The 22,901-nt window shown below is 37.4% G+C and overlaps 1 protein-coding gene across 3 annotated transcripts in view; it reads left to right on the forward strand.

Moving 5' to 3' along the window:
* Positions 1-21,968, forward strand: part of LOC121382056 — a 116,827-nt gene extending 94,859 nt beyond the window's left edge. For 2 of the 3 annotated variants that reach the window (XM_041511533.1, XM_041511534.1), the window contains exons 6-7: positions 7,396-7,875; positions 18,545-21,968. In XM_041511533.1, coding sequence (XP_041367467.1) covers positions 7,396-7,875; positions 18,545-19,386 — 1,322 coding nt within the window. In that variant the 3' untranslated portion in view covers positions 19,387-21,968. The remainder of the gene's footprint in view (positions 1-7,395; positions 7,876-18,544) is intronic. The other variant, XM_041511536.1, reaches the window with a different exon arrangement.
* The last annotated feature ends 933 nt before the right edge of the window (positions 21,969-22,901 follow it).

Raw genomic sequence — 22,901 nt, forward strand, 5'->3', positions numbered from 1 at the left:
TATTAAATTATATTTTAACACATACATCCCATGCAGTACAATACTGGAATTGCAGCATAACACATATAACCGTACGGTACATACACTCCATACAGTACATTAAATTGTAGTTTAACACATAAAACTCGTGCAATACATTAGTTAACACCATGTGCGGTACTTTAATCAAATTTAACAGATATATCCCGCGAAAGACATTAATTAAATTGTAGTTTAGCACATACAGCTCGTGCAATACGTTAATTAAATTGTAGTTTTGTACATACAACTCGTGGAATACGTTAATTAAATTGTAGTTTAATACATAAAGCTCTTGCAATACGTTAATTAAATTGTAGTTTAACACTTACAGCTTGTGCAGTACGTTAACTAAATTGTGTTTAACACATACAGCTTGTGCAGTACGTTAATTAAATTGTAGTTTAACATATACAGCTTGTGCAGTACGTTAATTAAATTGTTGTTTAACACATACAGCTTGTGCAGTGCGTTAATTAAATTGTAGTTTAGTACATACAACTCGTGGAATACGTTAATTAAATTGTAGTTTAATACATAAAGCTCTCGCAGTACGTTAATTCAATTGTAGTTTAACACATACAGCTTGTGCAGTACGTTAATTAAATTGTAGTTTAATACATAAAGCTCTTGCAATACTTTAATTAAATTGTAGTTTAACACTTACAGCTTGTGCAGTACGTTAACTAAATTGTAGTTTAACACATACAGCTTGTGCAGTACGTTAATTAAATTGTAGTTTAGTACATACAACTCGTGGAATACGTTAATTAAATTGTAGTTTAATACATAAAGCTCTCGCAGTACGTTAATTCAATTGTAGTTTAACACATACAGCTTGTGCAGTACGTTAATTAAATTGTAGTTTAATACATAAAGCTCTTGCAATACTTTAATTAAATTGTAGTTTAACACTTACAGCTTGTGCAGTACGTTAACTAAATTGTAGTTTAACACATACAGCTTGTGCAGTACGTTAATTAAATTGTAGTTTAGTACATACAACTCGTGGAATACGTTAATTAAATTGTAGTTTAATACATGAAGCTCTCGCAGTACGTTAATTCAATTGTAGTTTAACACATACAGCTTGTGCAGTACGTTAATTAAACTGTAGTTTAACAGATACAGCTCGTGCAATACGTTAATTAAATTGTAGTTTAACACATATAACTCGTGGAATACGTTAATTAAATTGTAGTTTAATACATAAAGCTATTGCAATACGTTAATTAAATTGTAGTTTAACAGATACAGCTCGTGCAATACGTTAATTAAATTGTAGTTTAACACATACAGCTTGTGCAGTACGTTAATTAAATTGTAGTTTAACATATACAGCTTGTGCAGTACGTTAATTAAATTGTTGTTTAACACATACAGCTTGTGCAGTACGTTAATTAAATTGTAGTTTAGTACATACAACTCGTGGAATACGTTAATTAAATTGTAGTTTAATACATAAAGCTCTCGCAGTACGTTAATTCAATTGTAGTTTAACACATACAGCTTGTTCAGTACGTTAATTAAATTGTAGTTTAGTACATACAGCTCGTGCAATACGTTAATTAAATTGTAGTTTAACACATACAGCTCGTGCAATACGTTAATTAAATTGTAGTTTTGTACATACAACTCGTGGAATACGTTAATTAAATTGTAGTTTAATACATAAAGCTCTTGCAATACGTTAATTAAATTGTAGTTTAACACATACAATTCGTGTAATACGTTAATTAAATTGTAGTTTAACACATACAGCTTGTGCAGTACGTTAATTAAATGTAGTTTAGTACATACAACTCGTGGAATACGTTAATTAAATTGTAGTTTAATACATACAGCTCGTGTAATACGTTAATTAAATTGTAGTTTAGTACATACAGCTTGTGCAGTACGTTAATTAAATTGTAGTGTAACACATACAGCTTGTGCAGTACGTTAATTAAATTGTAGTTTAGTACATACAACTCGTGGAATACGTTAGTTAACTTGTAGTTTAACACATATAACTCGTGGAATACGTTAATTAAATTGTAGTTTAATACATAAAGCTCTTGCAATACGTTAATTAAATTGTAGTTTAACACATACAGCTCGTGCAATACGTTAATTAAAATGTAGTTTGACACATACAGCTCGTACAATACGTTAACAACATTGTAGTTCAACACATACAACTTGTGCAATACCTTAATTACATTGTAATATATCACATACAACTGGTGCCATACATTAATTAAATTGTAGTTTAACACATACAACCCGTGCAGTACACTAATTAATTTGTAGTTTGAAATATACAATCCATGCACTGCGTTAATTAGGTTGTAATTTAACACATACAACCTGTTCACTAAATGAATTGTAGTTTAATATTATACAATCTGCGCATTACGTTTAATAAATTGAACCCATTTACCACGACTCACGTGAATTTAATGCCAACGAGGATATAGCAGAGTGTTTTTAGAAATTATTCAGTGGTACATCCGCGACATGTGACCCAGTCTATACTCGTCCTGTAGTCAACTATGCACCCAGTACATGTAAAAGTGTTCAAATGTTTTGAAGCAAACCAATTAGTCTAAATAGATATTCACACGCACGCACGCAGCGCGTGTGCACACACACACACACACACACACACATACACACACACACACACACACACACACACACGCGCGCGCGCGCGCGCTCTGTTAAGGGAATATTTTGCGCCAATAAGGACAACATCTATGTTTTCCAGACGAGAAGTTTTATATGAAGAGAGAGGATACTCAAAAACAGGATTGTTCACGAAAACATACAAAAAACCGTACTTGAATTTAAAACGAAATAATGTTAATGAACACGTTCAATTAATATACTGGCGTGATTGTTCTTTCTTCTTTCTCCAAAAAAGATAAATGTATATCATGTAAAATGTCCTTTGAACAGTTGTGTACTATAAACACACAGATTACATGCATGTGTCACGACTTTCTTTGTCAGAATATGGTATGCCACAATCTGACATAGCAAACACAAATAAAGATGTTGACTTAATTGTCCTTCCTTTTCCCCTTTGAAAGTATAATAACAGAAACTAGAACGCAATCGCACAATATCAATAATCTTGTAAGAAACAATAGAAACTTAAGTCATCTCCCATTCTCCAGATTTTTGCCATTCTGGTACAACTTTTATGCGAATAGATTTTCGAGTTGGGATAGAATTCACCACGGTTTCACAAGTATTGTGTGCGTGGACTTAACGAAACTCAGTACTGTGATCTGAATGAATGTTGTCAAGGCATGGTTCGTCCGCAAATTCACCAAGTAGATCAGGAGACTCCATGCAGCCAAGATGACCACTTGAGTCAGTGACGTTGTCTCGCTTACTAAGACCCCTGATAGGTCCCGTGGGTGAGGTAGCTAGGGTAGTCGGTACAACTGCTTAAGTAATGGGTATTGTATGTGGGCCGACCGGCTGCTTTACACAAAGTACAGTTCTTTGATTGTTTCTGGCTGTGTGAACCCCTCTGTTGAAAAGTGGGTTACCTTTTACTATACGGTGAGAAGGATGCAGTGCGAAGGACTTTTGTGTCATCTATGCTACGTAGCTCATCCAACAGAGATGGAAGTGCTTGGGAAATCTCTGGTTTCAAGGAAGCAACAGATCGATTTCTGAGTTCTGTGACGTACTTCTGCTGTACAAGTTGCGGGAGACCACTGTGAATAAGTTGGAGCCACAACACGACCACAATGTTTTCAAGAGTTGGTGTAAAATCTTCATCCGAATCAATGGCTTGTCCATGGTGTGTAATTCCACCATCCACAGTCAATAAATTATCCTCAATAAATGCCATTAAACGCTGATATAAGTCTTCAGGTCGCTCATCAGGTTGCAGTTTAATGTCACAAAGGTCAAGGAACTGTGCCCCCGTAGATTGGAACCCATAGTGCTGACGAATCTTTTGCCAGATATCGTCAAGAGAAGTGGAATTTTTTATTATCAAGTTGCGTGATATCACTGAACAATAATTAGCTATCTGTCCAAGCATGAGGTCGAGTTGAGCATTTTTTTGAGCAGCTGTTTTCCGTTGAGCCTCGGGTACATTATCGTTCCGAAATCCCCTTTCAGGATTAGCGGCGGTCTTTTTTTGCCATGTGGTGCCTTTTGTTATGAACGGTGCGAAGTTATTGTCGAGCGACAAAATATACATTAAGTTTTGTTTCCAGTTTTCAAATGAATTAATGGTCTCATTTTTATTGAGCTGCCATTGTTTGGGGCTCTACTATTAGCCATGATTAATATGAAATGTCAGTAAGTTAGTTAGATTTAACAGTTTGTCACAAATAACCGCAGCGGAAGTTACGAGATCGTGTTTACCTCGACAACAGGAATGCTACTGTTAATACATGTGCTTGAAATTTTGACAATGTTCTGTTGAATACTTCGTGTAATGTGAAAAGGTCAAAGATGTTGATAACATCGATTTCTTTGTGTTGAAATCTTAAAAGGCGTAGATTACAAACGCTGCCACCACACCAATAAGGACAACATCTATGTTTTCCAGACGAAGTTTTATATGAAGAGAGAGGATACTCAAAAACAGGATTGTTCACGAAAACGAAAACATGCAAAAAACCGTACTTGAATTTAAACCGAAATAATGTTAATGAACACGTTCAATTAATATACTGGCGTTGATTTGATTTGCCCATCCTCCCTCCATAAAAATGTCAGGATTTGCCGTTCATTAACTGCACATTGTTTATAACAATGTGTATATCAGTATACCTCTATTAATTGTATACATTAATAATTATTTATTATAATATTAGAAATGGGCGTGACTTCACTGTTACCATTCCATGTCCATTGCTTAGCGCACCGAAAAATCGCATACACACGTTTCACATCCCTGTATACACGTCTTTTAAGGTAATACTAAATCAAATAACATCCGGCTGGGTCAAAGTTCGAGGTGCACCGAACATTTATTACAGCAGTTTATTAAACCTGTCATTGGTGATAAAGGCTGTCATGATAGTAGTATATCACGTCATCTAGGTGATGACGTCATAATGGAAGGAAAACGCCGGTTGGAGGAGAATAATATGTGATACACCCGAACGGAATAAAAACGTATGCTTCTGTAATACCAACGTATGTTCTTGCTACATCATAACAAATGCGACAGTGTTTGTTGCAAAAAAAAACCCAACAATTATTTTCATTTGGGCAATAAATGTACTACTGTGTCAAGTAGCCTTGTGCTTGAAACGTGTATGGGGTACCTGTAAAACTAAGTGCTACAACTTTGACCGACACTGGGGTGTTGTAAAAAGATTCGTTTATATCTAAAATGAGCTATGGAACGTTCTACTTCTTTCAGTTAATATTTTGAGGGAGGGGTCTTAGTACTCATATATATGGGTCATAGTTTGGTTGATATATTACATATCATGTTTTATCCACATATGTTAACAGTGTCGCCAATGGAATTTTATTTGGTATGGTACAACCTTTAGAAATACATGTAACAAGATGGCTGGCGTGACGCGTTCCGCAATCGATGACTTCCTGACCTGCGTCGTGCAAATGGTATCTGTACTCCACAACTCAAAAGCCGGAAATGGTTGTCAATTTGTTCCTTTCTGGAGTTTTTAAGTACAGATAAGACGCTTGAAAGATTGATATAGTTAGAGCTGTCATAGTTTGAATAGTTCAAACTCGAACATCAACTGGCAGGTCTATTTGCATAGCGTAAAACAGTTTCCGTGTTACGGACATAATAAAGAAAAATTGTGTGTGTTTTTTATAAACAAAAAAATAAAATAATCATTTAATGGGCAACAGTTAATGCTTCTGGGTTATTAATAGTATTCATCTGACGTGGTGAGTTTAGGCTTAAAAAACCAACAGTGTGTTTTGCCGATAACAATGAAGTATTGTAGGACAGCTTTGGCTTACACTACATTGACTCCCACGAGTCCAGATAAAATGTTATGTATATACTTTTAATAATAATAATAATCATAATTTTAAATTTTAATAATAAAGGGTTGGATAGTATCGGGGTCCCGGAAACACTTCTTTTTCTTTTGGGGTGGAGGTGTGTGTGTGTGGGGGGTGGGGTGGGGGGTGGGGGTGGGAGGGGGCTGAGGAACATCGTGGGTGTTATTTCATAATTCTACATGTTCAGTTACAAGTAGAGTTGAATCTGGTTCCCAGGTTAAACGGCCTGGAATGTGAGTATAACTTCAAGTTGGATTATATCTAGTGTAAGAATAGAGCTGAATATCAAATTCAACAATAAATTATGTTGAGTCCGATATTCATTTACCAACAATATTAAATCTGATATTGAGTGAGGAATGTGATATTGGACTACAAATATTGTCAATCTAATATTGAACTACTTACTGTTTAGAATATGGGCCCATGCTTATAAAACTTTAGAATCAAATCTCTAATAACATCACACGAATACAATTTGTATGGCGTTGTCATGATGTTAAAGTCTGAAACTCCATTGGAGTCTTGAATCTAGAATATATGGGCCGAATTTACGAAGTCTGTTTGTTTTAAACACGGGTGTTTAAGTATTGTAAATGTACGTAGTTACACGCGTGTAAGATATAAACAGGCTTTGTAAATTCGGCCCTAAATGTTTTATCAGCACCAGAACTGCTTTTCAGCAAAAAAACAAACACCCCCCCCCCCCAAAAAAAAAAAAACAACCAAAAAAAAAAAAAAACCCCACAAATTAAAACAAAACAACAACAACCCCAAACAACAACACTTTTCAGATTAATACTCATCCACGAACACTGCTGAATCTGATGTTTAGCTGCAGGCAGTGTTGGAATAATTTGACATCGTTACCAGCACACTATCTAACTACGATTAATTGGACTTCCATTTTCTTTTGTGGAAGACCCGATAGTCGAGTGGTTAAATTGCGAATTGCCAAATGTCATTCGAATTTGTTCAGAAGGTTCGAATACTGCCAATTGATACTTCGGGCCGAATTCACAAAGCCTGTTTATGTCTTACACGCGTGTAACTATATACATTTAGAATGCTTAAACACCTGTTTATGTCTTACACGCGTGTAACTATGTACACCTGTTTATGTCTTACATGCGTGTAACTATGTACATTTAGAATGCTTAAACACCTGTTTATGTCTTACACGCGTGTAACTATATACATTTAGAATGCTTAAACACCTGTTTATGTCTTACACGCGTGTAACTATATAGTTAGAATGCTTAAACACCTGCGTTTAAGAAAAACAGCCTTCATAAATTCGGCCATTTACGTTTATAATATCAATCAGCACTGTACTGAAAACTAACCTGGCCGCCATTTTGTCTGTTTCAGGCGTGCGCGTGACGGCGAGTGACGACATTTCTGTGTTCGTCAAGCAGACGTTGGGTGACGTCATGGTTCTGAGTCCCCTGAACGCGATGGACAAGGAGTACCTGCTTCCCGCCATCGCCTCGGCCCAGAACTACCAGGTGTACGTGTACTGCGGTGCCCAGTCCGCGCACCTGTTCATCACCGGCAACTGTTCCATCACCACGCCCACTCGGTCCGCGTGTGACCAGGACAAGGTTTATGCAATACAGTCTTTCCAAACACTTCAACTGGAGAACCACGCTGGGGTAATGTTTATCAAGGGAGATAATCCGTTTGGAGTTATACTTATTGCAAGCGGCCTGTTCTTTGATGCCTTCAATACGTCAGTGAACCGTACGGAGGACACTGTGATGGAAAGTGTTCCGCCCGTAGTGACACTGGGAAAACTTCATTATTTCTGGGTGCATCAGGAGATTAGTCTACTGACATTTTCTATCACAGGTAAACATATTAGTTACTAAACACATGCCTGGTAATCATGTTAATATATCACACATAGTAGTTACTGAAGACATATCTGTGTAACCACATCTCATATATCTATGTAATTATGTTAAAATATCTCATATATCAGTTATTAAATATATTTCATATATTAGGTACTAAACACATCTATGTAGTCATGTTAATAATAATATTATTATTGTGCAAGATGTGTAATGTAGCCAGTGTATTGAACATTAATATGCTGGATGATGAGTCTATTACACCTGATAGACCCATTATGTTTTTTTTCCAGTTCCACGACTAATATATGATTGGCACGTAACATATCCGTGAGCAGAAATATTTATTCCATTTCAAATTGAAATCAGTTTAGTGGAACTTAGAACTAAAAGACATCATTACATATGTATGAAGCATACTTAAATCTGAGTAATATTGCAGCATGTAGTATACTCATATCTGAGTAACAAATCTGTGTAATGCCACCATATAATCAGTGGAATGCCATCTTAATCATTAACGTGATGCCAACATACAATCAGTGTAATGTCACTATAATAATCTTGTGGTGCTACCATAATAATCAACGTGATGCCATCATACATTAACGTGAAGCCACCACAATCATCAGTGTGATGCCATCATACATTAACGTGAAGCCACCACGATCATCAGTGTGATGCCATCATAACCATTAACGTGAAGCCATCATATTCATCAATGTGATGCCATCATAATCATTAATGAGATTCGGTGCTACCTGGTGTAATGTGAAGCGATGCGATGATGTGATGTGGTCCAGTACAACATGACTTCACTTATCACCAATGTCAAAGTGACCTGTCAGACTGGTACTATAAATAACATAACGTTTAAGTAGACCAGACGTCGTCGAGCAATCCGCTGTTGAGATACCTCACCAGTATTGCTTTCATATTGTCGAGCAACAGGGCATCAACCTATGTAGCAATTTTACTAAACATTTGTTTATCAAGTTCGCCACCTGGAGTTTGAAATATTACCACATCGAGGGGTCTGAAAAGGGAAGCAATTCTAATTAAACACTTCATGATATGACATTCAGTTCCAGATACAAAAGTCAACCCTGTTTTTACACCATATTAAATTATCGGAGTTGGACTATCTTGTAACGATGCATAACCTAACAGTGAAATCAATTCTGATTTCAACCAAATGAAATAAAGAAAAAGGGACACTTTTTCCAATAGAACTATGGAAATATCGGTAGGATTCCTTTAAAGTGACTGCTCCGAGTTTGCAGCCATTGTAAGATGTTTCCGCCTAACAGTCTGTCTGACGACTACTATTAAGGCCTGTCTACACGATCATACATTTGTCCAAAAACATTGTTGGACAAGCCAGGACAAATGTACCCACTTGTTGCGCACCAAATATATTTACGTGTAGACCACTTGGGTAATATGTTTGCAAGATTTAGCTGCATGATTCATCTTTTGGACAAATGTTGCAGCCTGTCCCCACTTATAACGAATCAGACACTTTTGATGTGCCATGTGACCAAAGTTCTATGACACATGATATCCAAAGTGGCACCATGAACACACGAGGAGAAGGCTTGGCTTCATCATGATGAAAGAAAGTGATTAACCTTTATGAGCAAAACTCCTGCCTTTGTTATGCTTCTATACATGAAAACATAGACAAAGACCAGAGAAACGTAGCTATAGCTGGGAAAGTAGCAGTGGGGGTGTTAATGATCAGGGTTTTCTATCACACTATTTTTATTTATTGTTGTTTTAAAAATGTATTTTGAAACATGCTAAATGCCCTCCATTTTCGATTAATTGCTATACTGAAATGTAAAAATGTTACCCTTCCCAACATGCAGTTTTCACTACAGTGCATTCATGTTAACTGGTTGGGAACCCTGATGAAAATCGCCCAATTAAATAAACTGCTGTGCTTAAGTGCACCAAACTTATAATCTATTTGAACAGTCCATTACATATGTATCAAGCTTTATGCTCTCTTTTTTTTCAAAACAAAAGTAAATAAAAAGCTTTTCATGATCATAATTTTCCTCCAATTTCCTTTTTGTCTCATTGTTTGTTTTCTAAATTCTAAACCAAGCAAGTGGAGACATTTGTCCCTGCATGTCCAGCAATGGTTTTGGACAAATGTATGATCGTGTAGTCAGGTCTTTAGAATTCCAGGGTCTGTATATTCAATGTGGTCGTGTCCTAAAGCTTGTAGCAGTTATTCTTCATCATCTTCGTAATGCATATTTTCACAAACATACGAAATTATTGGGAGGTAATATCGGTTTAGACTACTGCAAACAGATTGATAACAAAACGCCTGGTATATACAAATACTGATATTCTAAACAAGGAGATGTATTTAATATGTAATTTAGTCTACAAACAGATTGATAACAAAACACCTTGTATATACAAATTCTGATATTCTAAACAAGGAAATGTATTTAATATGTAATTTAGTCTACAAACAGATTGATAACAAAACACCTTGTATATACAAATTCTGATATTCTAAACAAGGAGATGTATTTAATATGTAATTTAGTCTACAAACAGATTGATAACAAAACACACTTGTATATATAAATATGATATTCTAAACAAGGAGATGTATTTTAGTCGTCTAAAATGGCTCTTGTATATACAAATTCTGATATTCTAAACAAGGAGATGTATTTAATATGTAATTTTAGTCGTTAAAATGGCTCTGTTAGTCAGAATCATCTTACAATGGCTGCACATTCAGGATAGTCCCTTTAAGATTATGGGACATTTGGTGCTAACTGGTACTCGAATTAAAATCTCTCCCAATAAGATCCAGAACTCTCTGAAGATCAATACATCTTAACAATAGCCATTTTATTTATGCATATTGTGATGGCCTAGGAATTAACTTAATAATGGATTTAATTGCGTACGTTTTAATATCTAGATTGCAGTAATTAAGTCAAATGCATTCGCGTCTCTGGCTGGACGCTTATCTTGCACAATAAAGCGACAGAGTTAAAGTATTTGATTTCCTCTGGTGATTTAGCAAACCATGATTGCCAGGGCTGTATTATTGTTATTGCTATGGCTGCAAATAGTTGTATTAATTTTAAACGGTATTTGTTATATAACACAGACCTCAAAATAAGACAGCTTGGGATAATCAAATGTACCCAGCCCGTAATACAAGAGATAACGCGCTCTTTATGGGAGCTGGTAAAATTAATTTAATATCCAGTGCATTAAACATAACTGAAGAGATTAGTACATTATGACATGTTCCAGCTGAATGTTGAACTTTAGATATATTTTGTTCACTATGGTAGCTATACGGCCCAAATTACTCGAAAACTGATCATATTTTAGATTTTTAATTATTTAAAATAAACAACTGTAAACAATACTCTTTTAAAATGATATCAAAAATCATTCTCCCGAAATGTTGTTCGCTTCGAGCGCCTTGTATTTTGAGATGTGAAAACGGACCCACCTATGCTGTGCTCTGCCACTGTCGAAGCCAGAGACTGTGTGCAGGGTGGACATGTTTGAACCATAAAGAGTTAAGTATTGAATGTGAAGGAGAACCTTCGATCTCCTTGTATTTCAAGGCTTGCAAAAGGACCCTTCATTGTTGTAGTCGGTCACTGGAGAAGCCAGAGACTGCGTGCAGTGTGGACATGCTTGAACCATAAAGAGTTAAGTATTGAATGCGAAGTAGACTCTCCAATGAGACGCGCCGGTGTATCAGTGTCTGGTATTCCAGGCAAGCGTTTTAGTAAATATACCGAGAGAACAAAAAGGGAACATTTGGTATTGAGACAAAATTCCTATCACCGTGAGCGTCATAATGTTTGTATAAAAACAAAGATGTAATGTGAGACTGGATGTCAGTAATGTGAGACTGGATGCCAGTAATGTGAGACTGGATGTCAGTAATCTAAGACTGAATGTTAGTAATATGAGACTGAATGTCAGTAATGTGAGGCTGAATGTCAATAATGTGAAGCTGAATGTCAGTAATGTGAGGCTGAATGTCAATAATGTGAAGCTGAATGTCAGTAATGCGGGACTGAATGTCAGCAATGTGGGACTGAATGTTAGTAATGTTAGATGAATGTCAGTAATATGAGATTGAATGTCAATAATGTGCGAGAGGGTGTCAGTAATTTGAGATTGTATATCAGTAATGTGAGGCTGAATGTCAGTAATGTGAGACTGAATGTCAGTAATGTGGAACTGAATGTCAGTAGTATGATACTGAATGTCAGTAATATGTAACTGAATGTCAGTAATATGTAACTGAATGTCAGTAATGTGAGACTGAATGTCAGTAATGTGGGATTGAATGTCAATAATGTGAGGATGAATGCCAGAAATGTGAGACTGAATGTCAGTAATGAGAGACTTAATGTCAGTAATGTGTGACTGAATGTCAGTAATGCGAGGCTGAATATCCGTGACACAGGCAACTTCCTGACATTATGGGTGAGGATTTTGGTTGCATTCACATTCCTGTTACGTTCCAGCTAGTGCTCCACCATTACCATATCAAATACCGTGGTATATGCTATCATAACTGTTGGATGGTGCATATAAAATATCCCTTGCTACTAATGGAAGAATGTAGTGGGTTTCCTCTCTCAGACTATGTCAGAATTACCAAATGTTTGACATACAATAGCCGATAACATTTAATAAATCAATGTGCTTTAGTGGTGTTGTTGAACAAAACAAACTTTCCTGTTATTGTGATCCTTTATTTCGTTCCATTAATATAATTCCACGGTTACGCATATTTTATTTTTGTGTATATCTAGTCTGAGTTCAGCCAGACCGAGCGGAAAAAGAACGTCCGGTAGACTGGTTTATATGCTTAACGTCAAACGAAGATAGCAGTATAAGTTATCTCCCTTGAGAACCCACAAAGAGTTCGCTTGTTGGTTTTGCACAGTTCCATGTTTGAAGGCTAATTATTTGGAATAGGGAGTACATTCTTAAGCTTAGTAATAGTCAAGGAGTTATTTAACAAAACAAAACACAATTGGGTTTTTACCAGCAATGCAAACGGTTTAGCTGTAATGAGGCTTGGTATTCATACACCAGAGTTTCCTTGTGACAAAAGTGAGGCGCGATAATTTTGGGTCATTTCCAAACAAGCTGATTTTGTGAAAATTTTAATAGCTAAACCTTTAGTCAAATGAGGGTTTTTGTAAGGTTTGATGAGCAGTTTCCTTGACTATTTAATTGATATCCGCCAACCTCCGCTTGGGGATGTGGTTTGTATGGGTGTGTGGTTTGTATGGGTGTGAACATTGTCAAAACATGCACCTAAAATCATGCATTTTGGAAACATTATGATGAAAGTAACACAAACATTTAAATAAAAATATTTAAAATGAGTCCTCTTTTTAATTATGACCCTTTTTGTAATTTTCTCGAGACTAAAAATGCCTGTTTCTTTCTTTATTTTAAACCATAGGTGGGCATTTAGGATGCCAGGAGCTGGCATGCATAAATATCAGCTGAAGATTCACAAATAACTGGTGTTTTTTTTGTGTGTTTTTTTATCGAAATGACATCAGAAAACAGTCAAACCAGTTCGCGAACGTTAGCCACACTCGCTGTCTTTGAACGCTGGACTGAATGAATGAAGTGTAAGAGTAGGTGCACGTGAACAATTGAATTTGTTTCCATCGTCTTGTATCCTAGATATCCTGTCGCATTAATTTAACGTTCGTTTTGGTGTAGGAGGCCTTCCACTCCCAGGTGTCGTTTGACAGATCTAAATCTACACAATGAAGGGTGATCCAGTAAGTGGACGTTCCACGTGGGATTTGACCTCACACTTTCCTAATTCTTCAGAGAGAAATCATCATTGGTGGTGTGGCTATTTTTGGTAGAAAGACAACTTTATTTACATAGATTAATTTTATGTTTATAAGTATTATGTTAATAATGCTAGCATGTTTAAATTTTTGGAATCGCTAAATGAATGGTGGGAATCAAAAATGAGTAAGAACGTTTTGTTATAATGCGTTTTAACAAAGAAAAATATGATTTGTAGATACTATCTTACTAAATAAATAATACTTTAAAAATTCCCTACATTAATAGTTGTGGATTGTCGGTAATTAGTATATGTGTTTAAACTTATCTTTGTGATTTTGTTTGTATTGTGCTTGTCATTTTATGTTATGTATCTCTGTATAGCGTCTATATTCGTGTCCAAAGGCCTTAGGGTCTAATGCAAATGAAGCATCTATTTTTGTTCGCTGCAAGACAATTGGATATTGTTTGATTACGTAACATGTAGTTCTAATTAGGTACACGTCTTATGAAGTAGACGCGCTACCAGCTTCACGCTAGATTTTGCTAATATCTCAAATTAATTAGATAAATACTCAGTTAACTTGACAGCACTATCTCTGAACGTTGTCAGTTACATATAAAGTACCGTTATTCTCTTGGATAGAGCGAACGTTAAAGAGGTTTCGTGGTGTGGAGTGGCAGTGGTGTGGTGTGTGTGGCATGGTGACGTGTGTGACCGGCCTCGGTGGCGTAGTGGTTAGGCCATCGGTCTACAGGCTGGTAGGTACTGGGTTCGGACCCCAGTCGAGGCATGGGATTTTTAATCCAGATACCGACTCCAAACCCTGAGTGAGTGCTCCGCAAGGCTCAATGGGTAGGTGTAAAAACCACTTGCACCGACCAGTGATCCATAACTGGTTCAACAAAGGCCATGGTTTGTGCTATCCTGCCTGTGGGAAGCGCAAATAAAAGATCCCTTGCTGCCTGTCGTAAAAGAGTAGCCTATGTGGCGACAGCGGGTTTCCTCTAAAAATCTGTGTGGTCCTTAACCATATGTCTGACGCCATATAACCGTAAATAAAATGTGTTGAGTGCGTCGTTAAATAAAACACTTCTTTCTTGGTGACGTGTGACGTGACATGGCTTGTTATGTTGTGGTGATGTGTGTTGTGTTGTGTTGCTGTGTGTTGTGTGTTGCATTGTGTTGATGTTGGTGTGTTGTGATCCTGTGTGGTGTGGTGTCGTGTGGTGTATAGTGTTTGAGTTATTATGGAGTAGCTTAGTGTGGTATAGTATGACACGGCGTGGCGTGGTGTGTCGTGACTCGTGACGTGGTGTAGTGTGCAATGTATACATACATGTATGATTTGATCTTATGCACAGCTACTGAAAGCAGTCTGAGGAAAAGTCAAGTAAATTTTTGTTATGTTTAACAAAACCACTAGAGCACACTGATTTATTAATCATCGGTTATTGGATGTCAAACATTTGGTAACTTAGACATATAGTCTTAGAGAGGAAACCCGCTACATTTTTTCATTAGTGGCAAGGGATTTTTTTAATGTACTCTCTCCCAGACTGGATAGCACATACCACGACCTTTGATTCACCAGTTGCGGAACACTGGCTGGAACGAGAAATAGCCCAGTGGGCCCACCGATGGAGTCAATCTCAGGAAAGCGTCTGGAAATTGCGAGAACGATTATGTAGTTCACGTGTCGCTCACGCAAATCTAATTTTTCTAAATCTAAATTTAGGACATAATTTACATGGACATAACAGATTATACAAAAAGGAAATGGATTAGTTAAATTTATTTATAAACTTTTCAATTATCAGAGGTCTTCAATAACGAGACCTAAATGACGTCAGCCAAATGTAGTTTTACCGTTCAATGATAATGAACTGCTGATGACGAAACCGGTAACATTCACGTCTGCTTTGACAAACTATGGCGCGCAGGAACAGAACTAATTACACAAAACCTACTTCATTATAGATCAGCACATCCCGCTTATCCACGGGTGACCCACGTGATCAATATTTAATGACCATCCTTCTGTGAAACGTAAACGATGCGCACCCGTTATGAACCATTAAATTTGTTTATTTCCGATTGATGGCAGCATAAATAACGACATAAAAAATATAAAAATAATTTAAAAAACACATAACAAAACAAGTTATAAAAAATAGGAAAAGAAAGCCAGTCTATATAACGTTAATAAATTGTGTGTGTTTATTAGTCATAGAGGTTAAAAAAAAATGAAAATGAATACCATGTCATGTATAGCACTTATAAATAACTATGTAATGTAATAAAATAATATAACATAACAGTATTATAAATAAAATGGAGGAATGAAGGAATGTTTAATGATACCCCAGCACGAAAACGACATCGGCTACTGGGTGTCAAAAACATCGGCTACTGGGTGTCAAAAAGACATCGGCTATTGGGTGTCAGAAAGACATCGGCTACTTGGTGTCAAAAAGGCATCGGCTATTTGGTGTCAAAATGACATCGGCTATTGGGTGCCAAAAAGACATCGGCTACTGGGTGTCAAAAAGACAGGATATCGGGTACTTGGTGTCAAAAAGACATCGGGTACTGGGTGTCAGAAAGACATCGGCTACTGGGTGTCAAAAAGACATCAGCTACTTGGTGTCAAAAAGGCATCGGCTACTTGGTGTCAAAAAGGCATCGGCTACTTGGTGTCAAAAAGACATCGGCTATTGGGTGTCAGAAAGACATCGGCTACTTGGTGTCAAAAAGGCATCGGCTACTTGGTGTCAAAAAGACATCGGCTATTGGGTGTCAAAAAGACATCGGCTACTGGGTGTCAAAAAGACAGGATATCGGGTACTTGGTGTCAAAAAGACATCGGGTACTTGGTGTCAAAAATACATCGGGTACTGGGTGTCAGAAAGACATCGGCTACTGGGTGTCAAAAAGACATCAGCTACTTGGTGTCAAAAAGGCATCGGCTACTGGGTGTCAAAAAGGCATCGGCTACTGGGTGTCAAAAAGACAGGATATCGGGTACTTGGTGTCAAAAAGACATCGGGTACTTGGTGTCAAAAAGACATCAGCTACTTGGTGTCAAAAAGACATCGGGTACTTGGTGTCAAAAAGGCATCGGCTACTGGGTGTCAAAAAGGCATCGGCTACTGGGTGTTAAAAAGGCAACGGCTACTGGGTGTCAAACAATGGTAAATAAATGAATAAACAGCATTGGGGATTATAAGATCTCATCATATACCGCCATATGAGATAGAAAAAACTACACCATCAGAGATGGAAATTTCATCCGGGGACTTTTTCTATTCCACATGACTGCTTATGATGGATTCTTTTTCTCTCATCCATTCGGAAAAAAACAAAACCCAATCATTTTACACGAACGAACAAGAAAGACATTTTTTTCTACCATATTTGTCGTGTTTGTGCCATGTGTCAAATGTAACGATCAAAATAAACAAGATAAATCTGAAACTGTTATCTGGTGGTAACAGCTCCCTGTGTTAAGACGTATATTTTAAAGAGATTTTGTTCATGTGATAGATCTGTCCTGTGTATTTAGTCATGAGTGAAAACGGTATAAATAGAGAATACTACATGAGTGGCCGTTAGATATCATTTGTCTTACAACGAGTTGTTTTAAAACGTATCTAACGAGTGAAAATAAGTTGGATATGTTTTTAAACAACGAGCTGTAAGATAAATGGTATTTAAGGGACACGAATGTTGTATTCTATTTCTTATATATCCTGACACACACCCCCCCCCCCCCCCCCCCCCCCCCGAAAAACTATTTACGGCCCTTGCGCTTATTGATAACTTGTGCGTCACAGACAAGTCAATTTCAGGTTATCTCGTACGTCACGGAGTGATCGATTCGACCTTTCTTTTTTTGTCATTCAATGGTATGGTATTGGTGACCTGGGCCCATATTTTCGAAGCCATCTTAGCCCGACGAAATCGTAAAACCATCGTAGGGTGTGACGTCACTACAGCACACGCCATAGTGACGTCATAGCTTACGATGATTTTACGATTTCGTAGGCTAAGATTGCTTCGAAAATACGGGCCCTGGGCCCATATTTTCGTAGCAATCTTAGCCTACGAAATCGTACATCCATCGCAAACTATGACGTCACTATGGCGTGTGATGTAGTGACGTCACAATCTACGATGATTTTACGATTTCTAGCTCTAAGATGGCTTCGAAAATATGGGCCCTGGTCCTCACCTAGGAGCAGCCAGTCGTATGTCTTTAAAATGTTAAAGCAGGTATATGTGTTAACACGTATGTGTTATCAAAATAATGATCTCACCAACAGGTGTGTAAGAAACAAAAGTAAAAGTATCAGTATAAATAACATAAATTATAAGCATAATATTAATAACATTAATGATTACAGTATGAATAACAATAAAATAATAAATGTGGTTATTCAGATAACATTATGTGTAACAGGATGGTGTAGAACGGTATAAATAACAGCATAATAAAACTATTATGAGTAGCGGAAAGAACATACTGAGTAGTTGTATTATAACTAGCCGGTAGTAATGAAAAGACGATTAATAACTTGGTTTTTTATTTCCAGCCTTGGACACAGCGCACCTGACAAAGCAGATAATATATTATTGTTGTTTTATTTCCAACCCTGAACACAGCGCACCTGACAAAACAGATAATATATTATTGTTGTTTTATTTCCAACCTTGGACACAGCGCACCTGACAATATCAAATAACTTGTTGTTGCTTTATTTCCAGCCCTAGATACGGCGCACCTGTAAATACGGATAATAACTTCTTGTTGTCTAATTTCCAGCCCTGGACACGGCGAACCTGACAATTCAGAGAGACAGCTTCAAGCAGCAGACGCAGATTGACGGCAATGTGACGACAACGTTCGACTTCCAACACGTCAGCGACATCGCCGTCACGTCTGACAGTCGCATCCTGGTGTTCGTGACAATCGACGTGGACGCCTGGCAGGCGGGTTTCTTCCTGCCGCCCCTGGAACAGTACACAGTGTGCCAAATGACGAACAGCTGCATGGAGTCGTGTCCCTCGGTTTTACTCTTAGAGACCCAGAACGAGTCGTTTCGAACTCGCTCAACGTTCAACTTCGCGGACGCCAGTGATTCTCGAACCATCAGTGTGACAGTAGACGCGGATTCGGATTACGAGAATTCCACGATCGCCAAAGCGCAGCTAAACCGCTCGCACCTCTTCTTCCTGTACGACGGCGCGAGCGGAAGTGTGTATCACGTAGGAGGCATGCTCCGGAAGCTCAACGGCGCATGCGTCCCGAGCATTGCAGAAAGTCGCCAGGGCGACGCCATTGACAATGACTGCGACGGAAGGATCGACGAAGAGATTCTAGACAGTCTCGATAACGACGACGATTCTCTGATAGACGAGGATGTCGCGTGCAATTTGGCGAAAAGCGATTCGGAGGACAAATCGATGTCGCCCATTGATAAATGGCTGAAAGGCGGCTATTACTTGCACGAAGAAGAGACCCAGAGACCTCTTATCGCTGTCATTCTTTCTCTATGCGTGGCTATTTTCGCCGTCTTTGCCCTCATCTCTCTCTACATGCTGTTTGAACTAATGGCGCGGCGCAGACAGCTACGAAATACGAAAATCAGACCGTTTGTATCATGACAACAATCACCTAATGGACGTCTAGCTACAACCTTTTAAAACGCATTTCTTAGCGTAACATTTTAACTAGTGAATAAAAATATTTTTTAATACTTAACTGGTTAAAAATCACAATTATTGACACGAGCAATAAGCAAACAAAAGAAGTGTGTGACTTGTGCACATCCGTAACGTAACTGACACCGATATTTTTTTTTTTAAACGAAAAGAGTTTTGGTCTTCTTTTTATTATTAGTTACGTACTCACGTAATGATACATAAATGCAATTATTGATCTCAAACATAAATAGCCCTGATGATGGTATTTATTTACTACCGAGTCATGGTTAGTAGGTCTACTACAAAAATATGTCTGTTGATGTTTGAACATAAATAGTTCTGATGATGGTATTTATTTACTGTCAAGTCATGGTCAGTCACACAGAAACATATCTGTTGATTTTTAAACACAAATAGTTCAGATGATGGTATTTCTGTACAGATACTGTACAGCGTAATGACGTGCTACAACAGGACGATTTAGCAATAAACTCGCGTAAGGACTAATTCACGTATTACTAGTGCGAGTTTGGAATATAATAGCAACGCACCTGGTAATCACATCTTGTGCCTTCACTTTTATCAGAGCATAACTACCAAACTGTTTATTTAGCACGTTAGCACGTCATAGCTATCAAACTGGTAAGCACGGTGGCCCATCAATATTGTAAAACTTTACAGATGTTATTGAAGGAATGTTTGATGACATTGAGTAATTATGTTTTGGGGATTAAAAATATATTATGTATGTGTGTGTATCATAGCAGGATAACGAATTGATTTATACAGCAACATGTCGGAAATAATGTTTATCTGGTAGGGGTGAGATGGCGGTTGGGGGTGGAGTATGAGAGTGACAGACGACGGCTGTGGTGGGAGTACTCTTGACGGGTGCCACCGCTGGGGCAGGATATGCTCACCTTTCGCGAACACCTTATTATCACTCTTATGACAGTGATTTATGAGTGCATGTCATCACAGCTGTACATATTCTAATGAGTTTTGATTTACTAAACCTAGTCTGGGAGTGACTGTCCTCTTTGCTGTGGTGCAAGAGGGAGGAAATATTCAGTAAACGATCTGCTCTGGAGTGGCTGTCCTATAGACAAGGCACAAGATAGAGATTCGTGGAGATTCAGATGAACACAAATAATTATTGATACTGCCAGGTCGTACCTAATGTAAACTATCTAGGTGTATTAAACTTTGATGGATTCAAATGATCCAGTAACATAATATACGGCAAAAAGGTACTTTAAACCATAAATGACATTATTTCGTAGCTCCACCCCTCCCAGTTAAGTACAACCTTGTGCTAACAATAAAATATCTCAACCTAATTCTGACTCGTTCCAATTACATCTTGTAAAGTTTGATAATGTTTTTACTGCAGATTGTCATGTATGCAATAACTTTGTGAAATATCCTTGTATATCACAGTACTTCTACATAGTTATTTCTCTAACTCGGACATATGTGTAATATAATGCTTGTATATATTATTTAGTCTTGTGCACTACAATAATACATACGTGTAACATTAAAAAAATGTATGCCTTACAAAATGTGAGTTATTTATCTTTGAATCTACAATAAAATTGTGAAACGCAGCTGTAACTTACACTAACCATGTTTCTGTTAATTTGTATTTAGAACAATGATGCAATATGTTCATTCACATCATTAAGATAACCATTATTCATGTTATTGTCATTTCCCATTATTCGGAATGTGAATGTTAAGTACACCATTGTAGATAGATGGTACAATTTATTTTCACTTGATTTCCTTATTTATATCCAGTTACGGTTCAAGCACGCTGTTCTGGGCACACACCTCATCGATCTGGGCTGTTTGTCGAGGACACGATTTAATTAGTTATCTGTTAGTAAGACAACAAAGTTAAAACTTTGTTTTGTTTAACGATACCATTGGAGCACATTGATTTATTTATCATCGGCTATTGAATATCAAACATTTTGTAACTGTTGCAAGTCTTAGCGATGAAACTGGCAACATTTTGTAGTAAGAAAGAAATGGATGTGGTGGGCTTACGCTATCCCGATGAGTCGTTGGTACTCTGAATGATGGTCAGAACTGGGATACGAACCCAGTACATACAGGATTTGAGTCCTACGACTTCACTATTCACGTACGGGCTCCCATTATTGTACGGGGCCAGGCTGGCTTTTGTCCGAATTAAACGAAAATGGCCGAATCTGGATAACTACATTTATTCATATTAGCATTACTACCAAACAGCTATATAGGGCTGAACACAAATTCATACACATTTTCACATGAATGAAAACTAATTTTGAGGGTAAGATGATGGAAATACTAAGTAAAAATGTCTCAGGTTGGCACATTTTGTCTGAAAATCTGTATCATTTTCGCCCGATTTTGAGGTTTTACTCCAACACTGCCCCTGTCTCGTACGCTTATGGACTTCACCATTACAACATCGAGACCAAGTGGATTAAAAAAATTATTATGTGTGTATGTGTGTATGCTGTGTGTGTGTGTGTGTGTGTGTGTGTGTGTTTGTGTGTGTGTGTGTGTGTGTGTATGTATGTATGCTGTGTGTATATGCTGTATGTGTGTGTGTGTGCTGTGTGTGTGTGTGTGTGTGCTGTGTGTGTGTGTGTATGGTTTTTTTATATATGTGTGTGTGTGTGTGTGTGTGCTGTGTGTGTGTGTGTATGGTTTTTTTTATATATGTGTGTGTGTGTGTGTGTGTGCGCGCGCGTGTGCTGGCTTGACGTTAACTGTCCACCCAGTACGGTCTACTGTAACGTCTGTAATAAGACGTCCTTTGTGTAACAGCGTGTAAACCAGTGCTTCCCAACCTCTTCAGCGCGGACCGCGAGTCGTGTGGACAATTCTATCCAGATGTTTGTTTATAGAATTGAAACTGTTAACATAACATTACTGAATTAAAACAACCGACAACAGTTATAATAAAACTAACATAATATCTGGTTTCAACAAATTCGATACAAATTCATGTTACCGATATGTCTTCAAATAGTGTAACATTTATATTGTTTCGGAACCTCGAAATAATCGGAAGAACCTTTATATATGCTTCTCAAGTCGAGTTTACCCTGATATTTTGAAAATTCTCAGGTTGGGATACACTGGTGTATGTCAAAACAGGGTGAACGTCGCACCATACGCATATATTTATGTCCTGTCGTACCAAATATTAAACAGAATATGTCATGTGATCATGTTTGTGTAGAGGAATTTGCATCTATGTATATATTAAGATGTCTCGATCATGATCGTATACCAAGAACTCGTAGAATAGTAATCGGTCCGAAGCTAGATATTTTAACATAATCACTTAGCACAACACAATTGACGAATAAAAATATGTTCCTTAAAATAAACCCTCTATATTTTAAGCAAGTAGCATTGGAGGTTACCAAATTGTTACGTCAAATTTAGTACTGTCAATGTCATTGAACAGT

Source organism: Gigantopelta aegis, chromosome 9 (assembly GCF_016097555.1).
Source record: "Gigantopelta aegis isolate Gae_Host chromosome 9, Gae_host_genome, whole genome shotgun sequence".
Lineage (NCBI taxonomy): Eukaryota > Metazoa > Mollusca > Gastropoda > Neomphalida > Peltospiridae > Gigantopelta > Gigantopelta aegis.